Genomic DNA, 17,814 nt, shown 5'->3' with positions numbered 1-17,814 from the left:
AAAGCATAGGGTTGGATCCTGAGTTCTCTTCCACAAACAGAAGAGCTCCTTCCATCTGTGGAAAGGTCTCCAATCCAGCAGAGGCTTCCACTGGAGAGAAAGCGGGGTGCAGGGGAGGGAATTTTTCCTCTTCTCTTCAGCCTCCTGTACCATCCTCCACACTGATCCAGAGGGTTCCCAAACTTCTGCTCTAGAGGGTAGAACTTCTGCTCTAGAGGGCTGCAGGGAGAGGAGCAATAGTCAAAAAGTATTTCCCCCATCTTCCACCAGCAGGAATATCTCATGGGCAGAAGACTACTGAGGGAACACTCCTGCCAATGGAGCATTAGTTAGGATCGAAACCATAGTGTCCAGATCATGAGAAGTTGTATTTCTAGTCAGACAGCACCTGGAGACTGTGTCCAATTCTGGGTGCCACATGTTAAGAAGGACATTGACAAACTCGAGTACATCCAGAAGGAGGACAGCCAGGATGATGAGGGGTCTGGAAACCGAATCTTATGGGGAACAATTGGAAGAACTATGTATGTTTAGCCTGTAGAAGAGAAGTTTATGGGGAGACATGACAGCCATCTTCAACTATCAGAAGGGCTATCATGCAGACGATTTATTTATTTATTTATTTATTTTTATTTCATTTCTATACCGCCCAATAGCCGAAGCTCTCTGGAGGAGACTTCTTCTCTGTTGCTCCAGAAGGCAAGACTAGAACTAATGGCTGGAAATTGCAAGGAAGTAGGTTCTGTGTAAACATTAGGAGAAACTTCCTAAGGATAAGAGCTATTCAATAGTAGAACAGACTGTCTTGGAAAGTGATGGGCTCTCCTTTGCTGGAGGTATTTAAGCTGAGGCTGGATGGCCATCTGTCAGGGATGCTGTAGTTGCAAGATTCCTTCACTGAGCCAGGGATTGGACTAGGTTACCTCCATTGCCCCTTCCAATCAGTGGAGGCTGGTGGCTCCGATGCCAGTGGGGTAGTGAATCTGCTCCAGCTTTCAGTCAAGACCAGTCAGAACTTTAAAGGAGCTATCCAAGGTGTGAAGCACCTTGAATAGCTCCTTTAGAGTTCTGGCCAGTTCTGACTGAAACCTGGAGTAAATTCACTGCCCCACTGACATCAGAGCCACCAGCCTCCACTGCTTCCAGTGATCCTATGTGTTGTCCTTAATGTCGCAGGGCCAGCCCTGCCATTAGATGGAGTGAAGCAGCTGCCTCTGTCAGCAGATGATGAGGGATGGGGAGCAGTGGTGAGGTGTTGGAGGACAGAGTTGTGTGTGCTACATGGTATGCAATAAGCTCCCAAAGCTAGCCTGTTCCCCTTCGGTGTCGTAAAGGACACTGTCATATTATAGTACTGAAGTAAGGTTCAACTGCCCGTCTAGTTGGCTTCTATACATGGAATGTGGATGGGTGGGTGCCATCTTGTCCTTTGAGCCAGCCCTGGTAAACTGGGGTAGCTGGGATATACCAAGGAGTCTCTAAAATGTTGAAATTTCACAGCAGAAGCTTGAACTAGAGAATCACCCCGATTTTCTAAAAAATGTGTTGCAGCACATCATCATCACCATCACCATCACTATTATTATTATTATTTCATTTCTATACCGCCCCATATCCAAAGCTCTCTGGACAGTTTATACTAGCATTACAAAAAAAAAAATACTTAAAGGGGCATTTATTTGATTTATTGCATTACATACCATCTTTCCGACATTTCACTAAGGGCAATTTACAGTTTAAAATAGTGGCTTATCATCAAACAGACATGATACAACAAGAAAAAGGAACAGGGTGGGAAGAGGGAAATAAATATCAGGGGCATTTTGGCTCTCAGCAACTGAGGTCTTGATAACTTGAAACCTCTGTGGCAATTAACCAATTAAATCAGCTACTTAAAATTTTGTGGTGGTCTGTGGGAATAAATGAACAAATTTACTCTCACATAAGAGCAGAGACATAAACAGTGGTTATAGGTTTTCCCTCTTGAAACAAATCTTGCTAACACCTAAGTAATAACAACAAAGAGTCTAGGGGCACTTTAACACAGCCTTGCCCAACCTGGTGCTGTTCAAATGTTTTGTTTCCCATCAGCCCCATCCACCATGAAAATAGTCAGGAATGCTGCAATTTGTAGTCCAAAACATCTGGAGAGCACCAGGTTGGGAAAGGCTGCTGTAAGGACTTGCAGGTTTATTGCGGCATGTGCTCTGTTGGACTAGAGGCCACTTCATTAGATGCATGAAGTGTTATCCTCAGTTGGTACATGTGTAGTCTTCCCTGGGTTCTCATCACACAAGGTTCTAGGAGCCAGGGAAGTCTATGACTGTAGGGGTCTATGCATGTAGGCCTCCGCACCTCAGACATCCGAACTGAAGAAAGTCCAAGGGAGCCACGTATCAGTGGAGGCAAGGCCAGAGGTGCAGCCCTGCAGTCCCTTTCTTTTTCAGTTGCTCCTTCACTTGAGTAATGTGTGAGGGAAGCTAGTCACATTCACACACACGCAGAAGGTTGTAAACCATGGCACCAAAAAGCCATGAAATGCAAGAGGTGCAGTCTATGACAACTCCGTAGCTCTATTCAGGGCTTCAATTCCCCCATGTAATGATTTCCAGAGGGGTAGCCATGTTAAGTCTGTAGCAGAAAGAACAACGAAGAGTCTTGTGGCACCAACGTATTCTGGCATAAGCTTTTGTGGACACTCTCCACTGGCACTTTACTGTATACCATCCTGAGCTCTTTGTAGGATGCATAGGATACAAGAAATATAAATAAACTGCATGAGGTTTTAGTTAATTGTATCATTGATTAAATCTGCTTAGGAGTAGAACAGCCCTGAAGAAAAAAAGCAAACTCCATTTATTTTGGAGGTGATGCCCGCACATGTCACAGGTGTTGCCATCAATACTTAAAAAGCAGTTGTTGACTGCAGGAATTGCAGTTTTGTGATGGCACTGAGAATTCCCTCCTAGAGAGGTTGCTGAGTTCCTTGGGGGAAGAAAACTATGAGGGTTAAATTGGTTTATGTTTGTAGTGCTGATTTAGCCTGCAGCCACTGCCTACACCTTACGATACTGCATCTTGTATCAAAGGAGCCAAAACTGTGCTTCTGCTTTACAGCACCACTTGTCTGCCAGCAGCTGAGAATTCTAGTGTTGTTGTTGTTATGGCAATGAATTGTCTGAGACAATCCAATTCTTTCCCCTTGCTGCTTATATTTTTGTTGCAGATACTCATCCATATGCAAAGCAGCACATGAAGAGATATCTGATTGTTTAAGCAAAGCAGCCCTGAGGTATAGCAGAACACCGGGGAGATATGCAAACTCCTGGGTTGCTCACAGTTAAATGCACGTAGCTTGTAAAATTTCTGCTTTCAATTTAGGACTGGAAACAGGCTAAAGGGGGATTCCTTCCTGTTTAACAAATGTGTTGGTTTAGCTGCTATCAACTGTTTGTGCTAGCATTTTGTTTCAGAAGACTGCAATAATTATTTCAATACGTTGTTGTCGTTTGTTTTAAATTAAAAGTGTTAGCTTGACTCAGTTTTTCAAACTGACATTTGCAGGAATGTTTTATGGTTTGACCATAAGAGCCACCCTGTAGCGAATTGTCATTCATTTTTGAGGTTAGGTACTGCCATCTACTATACCAACACAACTTAACATAGAACCATAGAATAGTAGGGTTGGAAGGGGCCTACAAGGCCATCGAGTCCAACCCCCTGCTCAATGCAGGAATCCAAGTCAGAGCATCCCTGACAAATGGCTGTCCAGCCTCGTCTTGAAGGCCTCCAGTGTGGGAGAGCCCACCACCTCCCCAGGTAATTGGTTCCATTGTCGTATTGCTCTAACAGTCAGGAAGTTTTTCCTGATGTTCAGACGGAATCTGGCTTCCTGTAACGTGAGCCCATTATTCCATGTCCTGCATTCTGGGATGGTGGAGAAGAGATCCTGGCCTTCCTCTCTCTGACAGCCTTTCAAGTACGTGAAGAGCGCTATCATCCCTCCCCTCAAGTCTTCTCTTCTCAAGGCTAAACATGCCCAGTTCTTTCAGTCTCTCTTCATAGGGCTTTGTTTCCAGTCCCCTGATCATCTTTGTTGCCCTCCTCTGAACCCTCTCCAGTTTGTCTGCATCCTTCTTAAAGTGCGGTGCCCGGAACTGGACACAGTACTCCAGATGAGGCCTAACCAGTGCTGAGTAGAGGGGAACTAGTACTTCCCGGGATTTGGAAGCTATGCTTCTATTAATGCAGCCCAAAAGAGCATTGGCCTTTTTTGCAGCCACATCACATTGTTGGCTCATATTCAGCTTGTAAACGACAACAATTCCAAGATCCTTCTCACTTGTAGTGTGGTTGAGCCACGTATCGCCCATCTTGTAACTGTGCATTTGGTTTCTTTTTCCTAGGTGCAGAACTTGGCATTTATCCCTATTAAATGTCATTCTGTTGTTTTCTGCCCAGTGCTCCAGTCTATCAAGATCACTTTGAATTTTGTTTCTGTCTTCCAAAGTATCAGCTATCCCGCCCAATTTTTTGTCATCTGCAAATTTGATCAGCATTCCCTGCACCTCCTCCTCCAAGTCATTAATAAAAGTGTTGAAGAACAGTGGGCCCAGGACTGAGCCTGTGGTACCCCACTCGTTACCTCTCCCCAGCTTGAGAAGATCCCATTGATAAGCACTCGTTTAGTCCGATTCTGTAGCTAACTGTGGATCCACTGATGGTTGTTTCATCTAGCCCACTTTGAGCTAGTTTGCTCATCAGGATTTCATGGGGCACTTTGTTGAAAGCTTTGCTGAAGTCGAGGTATATTATGTCCACAGCATTTCCACAGTCCACAAGGGAGGTTAGCTGATCAAAAAATGAGATCAGATTCGTCTGGCAGGATTTGTTCTTGACATTGCAGGCAGATTGGTTGGAACCAAATATTTGGCTCTAAGATACCTGTTATAATGGAAAGAAATCCTAGCTCATTGTTAAGACATACTCTTTTCTAATGTTCAGTCACCTGTATCACCAGTTAAGAGATGTTTTAGAACTGAGAGGTCTGGGAAAGATCTCTGCTGTAGTACTGCTACCACTTACAAATTTAAAAAAAAACTGCAGTTAAAAGTTACTGTCTAGCACACTAGGCCAGATCCCCTTCATGTGAAAACATGTAGCTTCCCTTCCCACCTCCTTCTCATATGTTAAGCTGTTCATGTGTGGGGAAGCTCTATGTACACTTTTGAGCCACGAGGCCACTTTGTTTTAGGCTCATCTAGCCCCGTTCTGATGATCTTCCGCTGGCTGGTACTGACTTCTTAATCAGACAGGCCTATTTGTTATGGCCATCGTAAACATGTAGCAGTTTGTTCAACGGATTGTTGTTTTTTAAATTGATTTTATTGCTGTGTCTTACCTGCCTTTTTAATGTTTTTTTTTTTTACTTTGTGTTTTGTTGCTCTTTTCTTATATTCATATTTTATTGCTGCTAGCTTCCTCAAGCACCATTTGGTGGAGACAGAGAGAGAGAGAGAGAGAGAGAGAGAGGCGAACTACACATTTAACAGATAAGGAAGGATTTCTGAATTTGATGAGTGTCTACTTTCCTAGTGAACATATTTTATGCCATGCTAGGCCAGTTCAAACACTCATGTGGTCAAAGGTCTTATTCCTGCAGTGGAGGAGTGAGCATTTCTCATACCCACAAGCATGGCACATGTAGGGCTATATGTGCATAAGCCAGATCCATGCAATATTTCTCCGTTTTTGAGGGGGAATAGTCATTTGAACTGGGCCTTTGTGCATCACTCTTGTCACATATTTAATGTCCCTGGAAAAAAAAACATGATGGAGCAGGGAACATGTACCCACCTTTACACCACATGAAAAGGACTTTTTACTAGGGCTGTGCAGGGACCCCCCAATCCAACTCAGAAGCTGCTTTGCGGCTTCCGAGGCAGGACCGATCTGGCTTGAGCAGATTTGGGGGGACCTGCCTCGAACCAGAAGCAGGGTTCGGATGTCGAACCTCGCTTCGGGTCCCCCCTGACACTCCCGCGCAAACCTCCTTACCTTGCTGCCGCCTCCTCTGCTGCCTCCGTCCTTGCCTCAGCCGCCTTCTCCACCACCGCCATCATCCTCGCCGCCACTGCCCTCACCGACACCCTCGCCACCTTCTCCTGGAACTTCCTGGAGGTTGCCGTTTTCAAAAGAGTCGCCACGTGCATCCAGGCCTCAGCAGTTGGCAGCAGTGAGGGTGGCGGTGAGGGCAGCGGTGATGAGGGGAGCTGGTGGCGAGGACAGCGGTGGCAGCAATGGCAGAGGCGAGGACGGTGATGGCGAGGACGGAGGCGGTGGTGGCGGCGGTGGCTCAGGTAAAGACCTGGAGGCACCAGGGGGCCCCCAAAGCTCACCAATCGCTTCGGAGAGCCCCCAACCTGCTCCGGGGCTCTTTGTGCCCCCTCTGCTTCACCTCAGAAGGGGCACAAAGTGACCCGAAGCAGCCCCCTTCGACTCAGGCCTCGGGCCGAAGCGTGCACAGCCCTACTTTTTACCAGGTAGATACATCAACCAGCCCTCTGTTTATAGATATACGGTTGGATATGGGATTCTAATTTTGGGTGGAACTTAGTTATAATTCCAGTGTAAGTGACTGAAAGCTGATGGAAATAGAGCTAGTCTTATGAGTAGATGTTAAATTATGATTCCTTACCAGGTAATATTATTTCAAAGTGGTATAACTTAGTTGACTTGGTGCTTGTTACATAGGGTTAAAACTATTTATTGAATGAACAGTCCCAGGCAGTAAAACTGGTCATCCTAGAATCACACTCCATCATTTGAAATAAGGAGTTAATCTTGAATCTTGATTGGAATGCTTCTTTTAAAAGCATGCTCCATCTATTGAAAAAAGGAGCTCTTGGGACTACAGTAACAGCTGTTTTAAATCTTCATTTGCATCTTATGCAAAAGCTTGCAGATGGGGCCTTGCTATGTTTTTTGCAAAGCTTTGTTAGTGGTATGAACTTGTGGAGAAGTGCTTTTGGCTTCATAAGCAGACGCCTAATGGGACCTAAAATGATAAATACTAAATGAACCGATATCTAATCCTGCCAAGACTCAAAACCCTACTAATACCATTCAGTCGCTTTGAACAAAAGTTCATAGTTGGTTGAGAGTTCAATGAAAGCCTCAATCATTAGAGCAGCCTTCCCAAACCTGGTGCCTTCTGGATGTGATGGATTACAACTCCCATCACCTTCAGTCAGCATGTCCAGTGTGGTCCAACACAGCTGGAGGGTACCAGGATGGGGAAAGCTTCATTAGAGGGTGTCTGACCCTAGAGGGGCTTTCAGACTGGGGCCTTTGTGTAAGTTATGGTGGTCTGATTGCTTAAACTCCAAACAGAATCAAGTCAACTTGCTCTAGCTCTTGGAGGATGGAAGTCTGGGGTAGTAGCTGCTCTCTTTGCCCCTGACCCAATGAGGACTCTTGCATGTTAGCAGGAGCTCAATGATGCTGTGGAGTTCAGGCAGTACTCTTGGGTTTGTGCACTGGGATTGCCATTCAAATCAGTGGAGATTTGGGCAGATTGATTGATTGATTGATTTCATTTCTATACCGCCCAATAACCAAAGCTGTCTGGGCGGTTCACAAAAATTAAAACCAAACAGCACACAATAAAACAATTTAAAATATATAGAACATTAGATCTGCATTAGAGCAGATAACTCTTAGCTCTTTGGAGTCACTGTCCCCCTCGCCTGAGGCAGGCAGCAGGACTTTGATTCCTATGGCTGACTAAGTGACAAGGACCTTTCAGAAGCCTGGGGTGGATCATATTGTGTTCCTGTGGACACAATCCTTCCCAGGAACTGCCTCCAAACTGAGGGATACCCCAGGAGAATAAGGTAGTGACTCCCTTTAGTTGCCATTCCCTTCAGAGGCTGAGTCCCACCATGGGATTAGAGAGTCCTAGGCAAGGGGTAGGCAGTGTACATCACATGGGAGGCTTGGGTGACCGTGCAGTGGCATCTTGCAGTGGTATGGTAAATGCAAGGGAGGTCACAGGCCCAGAGAGGAAGGAAGTGGAGGGCAGGGTTTGCATCACCCTGGCCCATCACTTTTATATGTACCATCATCTGCTTATGTTTAAGATTTACACATACTGACCCGTGTAAAGTCTAAATGAAATGCAATCTTATTTTAACTTTTGGAAGAGTCATGCTAATCTGTCATTTACAACGATAGATTAAATAAAACAACTTCAGTTTGAATAATATTGATAGTGAAGAGGGCCAAGGTTTACTTGGGAAGCCCCCAAACAGCTGCTGGTAGTTTAATACTATTTTGTTACTTTGAAGAATGGTGGTGGTTTACTGAAGATGACATAGCCCAAGAGTGCACACTGCATAGCGGAATTGACCATTAGACTCCGTATAACTTACTGCTTGCTTTATTGCTTCACTAATTGTTGTTGGTTTTTTGCTTTCACTGGAATATTTTAATTAAGCAAATATGGCCTTCTCCCACAAATTCATAAAAGTAATGCAGTGGAGGTAATGGGAAATCATCTGTCCTCTTGACAGTGGCTTTATAACAGAAGCATCACAGTTTGTTACCGTAGTAATAATTATAAAAAATGTTTAAAACGTGCCTCCACATAGATGGCTAAGGTCATGTTTATTTGCTTCGGTGTTCGTTTGCTTATTGCTAGGTGCACGGATTCAGCCCAAAGTTCATTTTCAAAGGAGAGCCCTGAAGCTGCCAGAGAATACCAGCTATAGCGACCTCACGGCGTTTCTTACTTCGGCTAGTTCACCTTGGGAGGTGGATAGTTTTCCTTATTTGCAAGGATATGATGGCAATGGAACCGGTAAACGTTTAATCTTGTGATTCTTAAAAGTATGTTTTAAATTTTGTGGGACACGTCTTATTGGAATACTATTTCTATATACCCAAAGGTATCTTTTATTAGCTCTTTTCCCCAAATGATAAAGGATGTCCCATCTTCAAAGTCCTTTCCATCGTTAAAGGTTGTCAATATGGCAAATATCCTGGGTAGAAATGTACATTTTCCAGAACATAAGAAGAGCCATACTGGATCAGACCAAAGGTCCATCTAGTCCGTCAGTCTGTACAAATAATGGCCAACCACCTGCCCACAGAAACCCACAAGCAGCCCATGAATGCAACGGCACCCTCCTGCCTATGTTTCCCAACAACTGGTGTACATAGGCATACTGTCTCTGATACTGGAAGTAGCATAGAGCCATCAGGACTAGTAGTCTTTGATAGTCTTCTCCTTCAGGAATTTATCTAATCCCCTTTCAAAGCCATCCAAATTGGTGGCCATCACTGCATTTTGTGGAAGTAAATTCCATAGTTTAACTATGTGCTATATGAAGAAGTACTTCCTTTTATCTGTCAGCTTCATGAGATGACCCTGGGTTCTAGTATTATGAGTGATGGAGAAAAATGTCTCGCTATCCACGGTTTGAATTTGAAAGTCATCGAAAATCCTTTTTTGTGTGTTTTTCTTTCTGGTAAAACAGGCAGTTTAAATTGAAAAATATGCAATACTTTTTTTAGCACTCTTTACAGATATAGAAGGGGAAGAAATGGAAGCAGTGACAGATTTTATTTTCTTGGGCTCCAAGATCACCGCAGACGGTGACTGTAGCCATGAAATTAAAAGACGCTTGCTCCTTGGGAGGAAAGCTATGGCAAACCTAGACAGCATAGTAAGAAGCAGAGACATCACCTTGCCGACAAAGGTCTGCATAATCAAAGCTATGGTTTTCCCAGTAGTAACATATGGCTGTGAGAGCTGGACTATAAGGAAGGCTGAGCGCCGAAGAATTGATGCTTTCGAACTGTGGTGCTGGAGAAGACTCTTACGAGTCCCCTGGACTGCAAGGAGGTCAAATCAGTCAGTCCTAAAGGAAATCAACCCTGAGTGCTCATTGGAAGGACAGATACTGAAGCTGAAGCTCAAATATTTTGGCCACCAAATGCAAGGAGAAAAGTCACTGGAAAAGACCCTGATGCTGGGAAGGATTGAAGGCAAAAGGAGAAGGGGACGGCAGAGGATGAGATGGCTAGATAGCATCACCAATGCAATGAATATGAACTTGAGCACACTCTGGGAGAGAGCGCAGGACAGGAAGGCCTGGCGTGCTATGGTCCATGGAGTCACAAAGAGTCAGACATGACTTAACGACTGAACAACAACAACAGATCTAAAGTCACTTTGTTGCTTTAGGACAACTTTCCCCAATCTGGTGGCCTCCAGATGTTTTAGACTGCAGCTCCTATCAACCCTAGACAGCATGGTTAATAGTGAGGAATGCTGGGCACTGTAGTCCAAAACCTCTGGCGGTACCAGGTTGGCACCAGGCTACTTTAGGAACATAAATTATATTAGATATAACTTAATTTGCTCATAAAATTATCATTAAACTTAAAAACTTCTAAAAGTAAACTCAGTAAATCTGTAATTGTCTGAATAAACTATACTTGTAAATTTGATATACCAAAAATGAAAATTTTATGAGCAAAGCAAGTTATACATAATACATTTTAGGTTCCTGTTTTATATGTAACCAGAGGGAGCTTCAGCAAGTAGTCCCTGAAACATTTGAATCATCCTAGAAGCCAGAAAAAGCAGGAAGAAATAGAGGCAGAGAAAGACTGGTGTGCAGCATCTGTTCCTGTTTGTAAGGAAGTTTAGGTAAATTCCTAAACCTGTTCCTGTTTGTGGGGCGTAGTTTAGGGAAATCTGGTCTGAAGGAAAAGCTGTTGAGATTTTATTTACCTGGGAATATGGTAAGCAACCATATTTAATTTAAGAACCTTTAAGCAATCTCAACCTATTATTTTAAAAGTTATATTTTATTCACTTTTGTAAATAATTTCTATTAATGAATATCTTATTTTTTCTTCATTTTGAAAGGTTGTCTGTAGTTGTGGTGTCAGTCCCATGCCATAGGATCCAGGCTGTTGAGTCTCTTTTAGGTAGAGAGGGTTTATTCTAGTGGCAGCTGTTAAAAGATTTTATAGCTGAGGCAGCAACTCCTAGTGGTGAGGACTAATTAAGAACAGCTATATGTAACAGTTGGTGGTAAAATAGTTAGGGGAAGGGCTGCAGCTCAGTGGTAGAGTGCATGCTTTCTGTGCAAAAGGTCCCAGGTTCAATCCCCGTCATCTCCAGATAGGGCTAGGAAAATCTGCCATCTGGAACCCTGAAGAGCTACTGCCAGTCAGTGCAGATAATTCTAAGCTAGACGGACCAGTGGTCTTACCTGGTATAAGCAGCTTCCCGTGTTCCTGGTTATATACTGCTGCTGACTTGTGCCTGGCTGTCACCTCTTAGGCTGTTCAGGAGTGGTAGGAAAGGGAACAGTGAAGATGACATATTGCTGTGTTTCAGAGTTTCCTTTATTTCAGTAAGGGATGGAACGCTTATGTAGACCAAATGAGTTGTTTTACAGTGCTAGTCTACCTTAAGTCCCATTCATTTCAATGGGTCTGCTCTAAATAGAACTAACACTGGACACAATTGAATATGGCCACCTACTCTGTGGCTGGGCTCCAAAGGTCCCGATGGAGAATACTATGTTTGCACAGGGCTTGGGGGGGGCGTGACTTCCCACCGCAGCTTTTGTACCCCCTGAAAAGCCGTTCTTGAAGGTTGAGGGACCATCCCGTCAGGATTTGACATGGTGTGAAGGGAACAGCTGAAATTAGCAACCCACTCCTGTGTGCATGGAAGCAGTTTCTGTTCCCATGTGGGATTTTTTGCCAAATACAAATGCACGTATACAGAAAATGTTACCTCCGCAGGATGACAGAGAATACAGTCACCTCTTACTGTTACCATTGCTTACTATTTTCTTTACTGCCAGCAAGCTCTTGATGTATGGGATGGACAGCCAGGAGGTAATAACAACACACAATGTAATCAGTGAGATTATCCAACTGAGAGATGAGTGGCCCAACCTTTATGCAATTTGAAACAAGGAAGTTAAAACTTGCCGTGGTTAATAATTTGAGCCAGAAGGAACTGAGTCAGAATGTAAATGGCTGACACACTTCGAATTTCCAAAATGCTGTCCAGGTCCTGTCGCCTTTTTGATAACAAGAAGATATTTATTAATAATTACAGTATATGTTTGTGTTAATTTACTATGAATGTTATGTTTTTATGCATTTTCACAATGTTGTTCATTTGCTTACAGGAAATAACACTAGGTATGATCTTACTCCTGTCACTGCAGTTAGTGTTCACTTACTCAGAAGCAATGGGACTCCAGTTCCAGTGAATGGGCCCATCTATGTAACAGTGCCTCTCCCGACAACCAACAACTTGAAGCACAATACTCATGTGCCTGCTTGGAGGTTTGACCAAAAATTTGGTAAGCAACCTTTTGTTACTGCTCCCAAGTTTGTATGCCGGCAGTTTATTCAAAACCTCTCATTAGAACACAGTTGGGAAGTGATGAGAGGCTTCATTCATGGTGGTTCAAGAATGATTCACAGTGATTGTTTGAACATGAGAATTCTTCCTTACAGTTCTTATTTTGCAGTTTCGTGTAGGTTTTAGAAGGCGTACTGGAAAAGTAGGATTGGGCACTTGTGTTTTATGAAGTCAAATCTGATGTTAAATTGGCCAGTGTGCCTTTATTCAGGGCCTAGGCTTTCTAGGATTTGGTGTATACCTTCAAACAGGGGTGCTGAACCTCTTTCAGCCTGAGGGCCAAATTCCATTTCAGAGAAGCTCTGGGGGGACCCACATTCCAGTGCTGGACAGAGCCAAAGTACCAACATTCCTTAGCTTAAAACTGTTCCTGCAATTAACTAAGCCTTGGGAGAGGCATTTCAACCTTTTAGAATGGGGGGGAATTGCACAAATGACAGGAAACCACCAAACCATTGGTGGTCAGGGAAAAGGGTGTATGGCCAGGAGAAGGGGGCATGGCCATCTGGCCTGAGGTTCTGCCTCACTGCCTTACAATATTTGATACAGAGACAGTCCTAAGGATGTTTTATTTGTTTTATTGTATTTATATTTCATCTTTCTTCCCCAGCAGAAAAATTTGAGGCAGCTAACAATAAATAAACAAACAAACAGTACAAGTGGGTCAAAACAGGCCAGAGTCTCTCCCTCGCTCCTGTGTCCAGTGGTTGACTGCTGCTTGAGTCTGATGTGGGTTGGAGTTGTGCCAGTTTGGCCAATAGGAAGGTCCTTACTCTCTTTCCCTCTCCCAAGCTGAAAAATGGTGGACCCTTGAAGGAGGCCAAAAGAGGGGGGGACAAATAGCGGTTGGGCCAGGTGGGTTGATGGGAAGGACTTGGCTTTCATTCCCTCTTCTTCCGTGAAGCTACCAAGTGGCAGTTCCAAAGGTTAGTGATGTTACTTTGGGGCTTAGAGTGTACACTGCTGTGTGCCAACATTAGTGGAAAGTACAATACATACATACTGGAATGTGGACCACAATATTTTGGAATCCCAGTATAATTGCTGTTTGCCTCTGGGATTTAGGTTGCCTTTTAATTCAATACATAGACTCCATTAATTCAAAACCCATTTGCTTCCATTTTCATTTATGATTCAAAAAATGTTGTTTTGAGGGGAGATTGAGAAAATTGACTCATACTTGCTATTTCCTGCAAGAAGCAGGCCCACCTCTTACCCTTCCTGTATCCTGTTTTAAAGCTGTAGGATGGCACATATATTTGCAAATGATTGCAAGGAAAGGAATTTTCTGAATGAGATCATTAAATCATAGTGGTCAGGCACTTAAATCTCTTTCTTCTGGTTATCTACTTTATATACTGCTCCCTGCTGAGTATTAAAACACACACACCTATATGTGTAGCTGTAAATGGTAAGTTGAATGAAGGGAACTTGTATGGTAGCTAATCATGTTTCAGAACATGCAGACTGAACACTTTTTGGCAAATTCAGCCATATTGGCATTTGTTTAGGGACAGCATCTCCAGTGGCATGGGGACATATTTTATTTTATATTTATAAATCTATCAAACATATTCAGTGCAATATGAGTAAAACAGAAGAAAAAAAGAAAAACGATCAAGAAATTATCTTTAATCTGCTTGAATACCAATTCTTGATAATAACGATGAGAAGCATCTTTACTATGCTCTTACATAAAATAATTGTATTTTAAGAATAGAGACAAATAATTCAATCATTAACCATGTAAAATATTTGTAATCTTAAGACAATGTTATAAACAGATCTTCAGGTTGCGAATGAAACACACAGGTACACACATGTAAACAAACGACCCTTAAATTATCAGTAGTCATAAAAAGGGGGAAGGGATTGCCTCTTAAGGCGTCCTGTTAAATGTTCCAAAAGCATCTTCTAATTTATTGATATTAGATCTTCCTTGTCTTAAATATATGGACCACATAATTTTATTCAATTTTGTGATATCCCAACAGTTTGATGTATCACTCCCTTAAACATAGGAGCTCCTTTTTCCCAATATTTTGCATAGATTATTCTAGCAACCGGTATCATTTGAAAGAAAAGTATACACACATTTTAAATCTGTTTGGATTGTGTATCAGATCTCTTGCATTTTTCTTAATCTTTTAGCCTCTCTATGCAAGACTGTTTCTCCTCCACTGTATATATATACCTAGCAGTTGTTCAAGCGTACGCAAGTTCATGTCCTAATAAATGCGTGAGTCATAATTTAACAGCTTTTTATATTTTGAGAACCACTTCTCTGTGCCACTGAGCCCCACTGTGTTCAGTGGGACTTAATCTTAAAGGACTGTGTACAGAATTGCAGCCTGAATATGTAATGTTGAAAAGAGACATTATGAACCAAGCTCATTTAGAACTGATTTTACCAGGAAAAGTACAACGTGCTTTGACTTGAGCTTAGGAACTTTGCTTTCCCATTTACTTCACCTCTTCTCCTTCACTGCAAGCTATGATCTGACTCTTCTGGTGATTTTCCATGGCTGAAGATCATTATTTTGATTTGAAAATCAGGGTCGCCCCCCGCTCCCCAAGACTAAAGTTTTATGAATGCATAAATGCAAAAATGTAGAACTAGTTCCTAACATAACAGCAGTAAAATAGCCAGATGCTATTAACTTTTTAAGTTTTATCTACTTGTCACATGCTTTCTATAAGCTTTGGAATTGAATCTAGAAAGTATAGACGGATGTTTATTGTAGGCAAAAGTCTTGCTAGTGCATGCAGCCATTTCCGGGCTAGACCCGGGCTTCAGTCTGCCCTTGGGGATTTCCCAGAGCTTCTGGAAACTGGAAAGAAACTCCATTCAGCATCTAAAGGTTCCTTCCTAAACATTCTTTTTATTTTTGTTCTTAAGGAATTGATATTTGCTTACCAAGTTCTTAGCTAGAATAAAGAAAAGAACAGCTTACTCAGAACTGGAAGGCAATGTCTCCCCAAAAGCCAAATTCAGCGCATGTTGGTGCATCTCTGTGACTGATGTGGTGGATGTTGGTGGAGCTGCCATGTGTGGAACTGACCATGCATGTTAACTCAATCAAGGAGGATCCATTGAATCAATGGGTCTTTCACTCAAATGTCCTTAGGACTGGTATGTTAATAAGGTGCCAAAAAATAAACAAACCACCATGCCAGTTTGTTTTACTTCACCATTATCCATCTATGTGCTATATTGCTCCAAGCAAGAATGATGCAATGCAAACAAACTTGGATACAAAGCCTTGGATACAATACACAGTAAATTAAAGCAGTAGTGCCTTTTCAATAATTAATAAAATTAAACAGCCTAATGATGCCCTGGAGATCAATCTAAGTTTATTCCTGAAATGGAGATACATTCTGCATCCTGTTCTACAGTAATTGCCTATACTAGGGACAGCAGAGGAATGCATTAGCGGTATGTACAGTTGTGTCTCTGAATGAAACTCTAAAGTATCCATCCATCTGTTAGCCTGTCATGTTGATGTATGGACAGAGAGGGCAGGTAGCCTGCCAAATTTCCTACAACTCAGTGAAACTCACAAGCCGATAGCACTCTTCAAATTATTTCTGATGTTTGACGAAAGTTCATCTCTGGCCTTTTGCTCCCTTTCCTCTTCCTGCTCAGAAGGCTTTGTCAGTGTTTGCTCTGGGTTATAGGCAAACAGCTGAGACAATGGGTTATTCCTGGATTGGTCTTGGTGCCTCTCCCTGAATACATTTTATGCCAATGTAGAATAGAATGGTGTTTGTTGTGTCCTCAGGGGCGTTATTCAGGAGCCTTCTCATGCCATTCCTATTCCGCTATAGCAGATTATCTCAAAACTTTTGTGAGCATATGGAGGATATTTTTTTATTTTGTTTTTCTTCCTTCCTGAAGCGTGTGGCTTGGCTGACTTCCATAAGTTATAGGAACAAGAAAGCTGCCTTATCGCAGGTCATACTGTTTGTCCATCTATTTATCTAGCTCAGTACTGTCTACACTGACTGGCAACTGCTCTCCAGGGTCAATGGTAGAGGTCTTTTATATCACCTGCTGCCCAGTCCCTTTTTAACTGTAGACACCAGGGATTGAACCTGGGACGTTCCAGGTGCAAAGCATGTGCTTAACAACTGAGCTATGGTAAGGCCAGCCCAAGACACTTTGCTGCCTGAAGCAAAGGACAAGATGGCACTCACTCTCTCAGTTCCATCTGCCGAGGCCAACTGAACTTGCCGTTGAATCTTTCTTTGATGCTGGTGATGGGACAGCATCCTCCACTGCACCTGAGGTCATCAGCCTTGTTTAGTGGGTGCAGGGCAGCCTGCTGGGAACACACAGCTCTGTCATTCAACAGTGGGAATGTCCAGGGGGCTGCCCTCGCTGCCTCCTTCACACCACCCAGCATCTATCGCATGAGGTGACCATCTCACTGTGCCTAATGGTAGGGCCGGCCCTGAGCTACAGCCACTCGCTACATAATTTGTTCTTGTGGCATCCCATTAATAAACTTACATGTTTGGGGGCTCAGGATTCATTTGTCCTTTGGGCATTGGTCAGGCCAGGTGACCTTCTAAGCTTTGTCCAACCCTGATTCTACAAGGAGGGGATAGTTTGGTGTCATCTTCTGGCTCAGTCAAGACATTTGCCAGAAATAGTCAAAAAGGAGCTCTGATCTGCCCAGACAAGAGCTTGCACTTCCTTAGGTGCAAGGGGGCCCTCATTCCATTTGGAGAACGACTGAGTTAATTTTCAGCACTGCAAAGTTAGGAACATAGGAAACTGCCTTATAATGAGTCTGATGATTGGTCCATTTAGCAGCTCCCCAGGGTTTCAGGCAGGAGTTTTTCCTGCCTTACCTGGAGATGCCAGGGATTGAACCCAGGAGCTTCAGCATGAAACGGAGGTGGTCTCTACCACTGAGCTATGGCCCCTCACCTTTCCAGATCCTGTTTCAGACCCTGCTCACTTGAAGTTGAATGAGAAGCAGCTTTTCCAGATAGGGTTCCTGTTACAGGAACTGGTTATTTTCTCCCAATGAGAGAGCTTAGCTTGGCATGATATGGAAATACCTTTTTAAAAAAATGGATAGAAATTTAAATCTTTCCAAGTAGGTAGCACTGGTGCAATAGGAAAGGACATTTGTGCATTTTGCTGTTGTGTGTTCCGTTTCATTTCCGATTTAGATGAAACGCAGCTTCTTGTGTTCTGTTTTAGCTTGCATCTTCCTTTCCCAGAACCCTTAACATACATCCTGGACGTAACCTTGTTGTTGTTTTTAGCCCTGCTATTTTCCACACAGAGAAGTCATTGTGACCCCTCAGAGTAAATCCCGACCGACTGCATGTTA

The 17,814-nt window shown here is 43.1% G+C and overlaps 1 protein-coding gene across 2 annotated transcripts in view; it reads left to right on the top strand.

Moving 5' to 3' along the window:
* FAM171A1 (family with sequence similarity 171 member A1) overlaps nt 1-17,814 on the top strand; it is a 101,517-nt gene that overhangs the window by 57,655 nt on the left and 26,048 nt on the right. Inside the window, exons 4-5 of one of the 2 annotated variants that reach the window (XM_084858969.1) lie at nt 8,702-8,860; nt 12,225-12,401. In XM_084858969.1, coding sequence (XP_084715095.1) covers nt 8,702-8,860; nt 12,225-12,401 — 336 coding nt within the window. The remainder of the gene's footprint in view (nt 1-8,701; nt 8,861-12,224; nt 12,402-17,814) is intronic. The other variant, XM_084858970.1, reaches the window with a different exon arrangement.

Source organism: Heloderma suspectum, chromosome 5 (assembly GCF_057233095.1).
Source record: "Heloderma suspectum isolate Gila_16-S chromosome 5, 16-S_ref, whole genome shotgun sequence".
NCBI lineage: Eukaryota > Metazoa > Chordata > Lepidosauria > Squamata > Helodermatidae > Heloderma > Heloderma suspectum.
The sequence above is the reverse complement of the archived record's forward strand: the minus strand, read 5'-3'. Positions and strand labels throughout refer to the sequence as shown.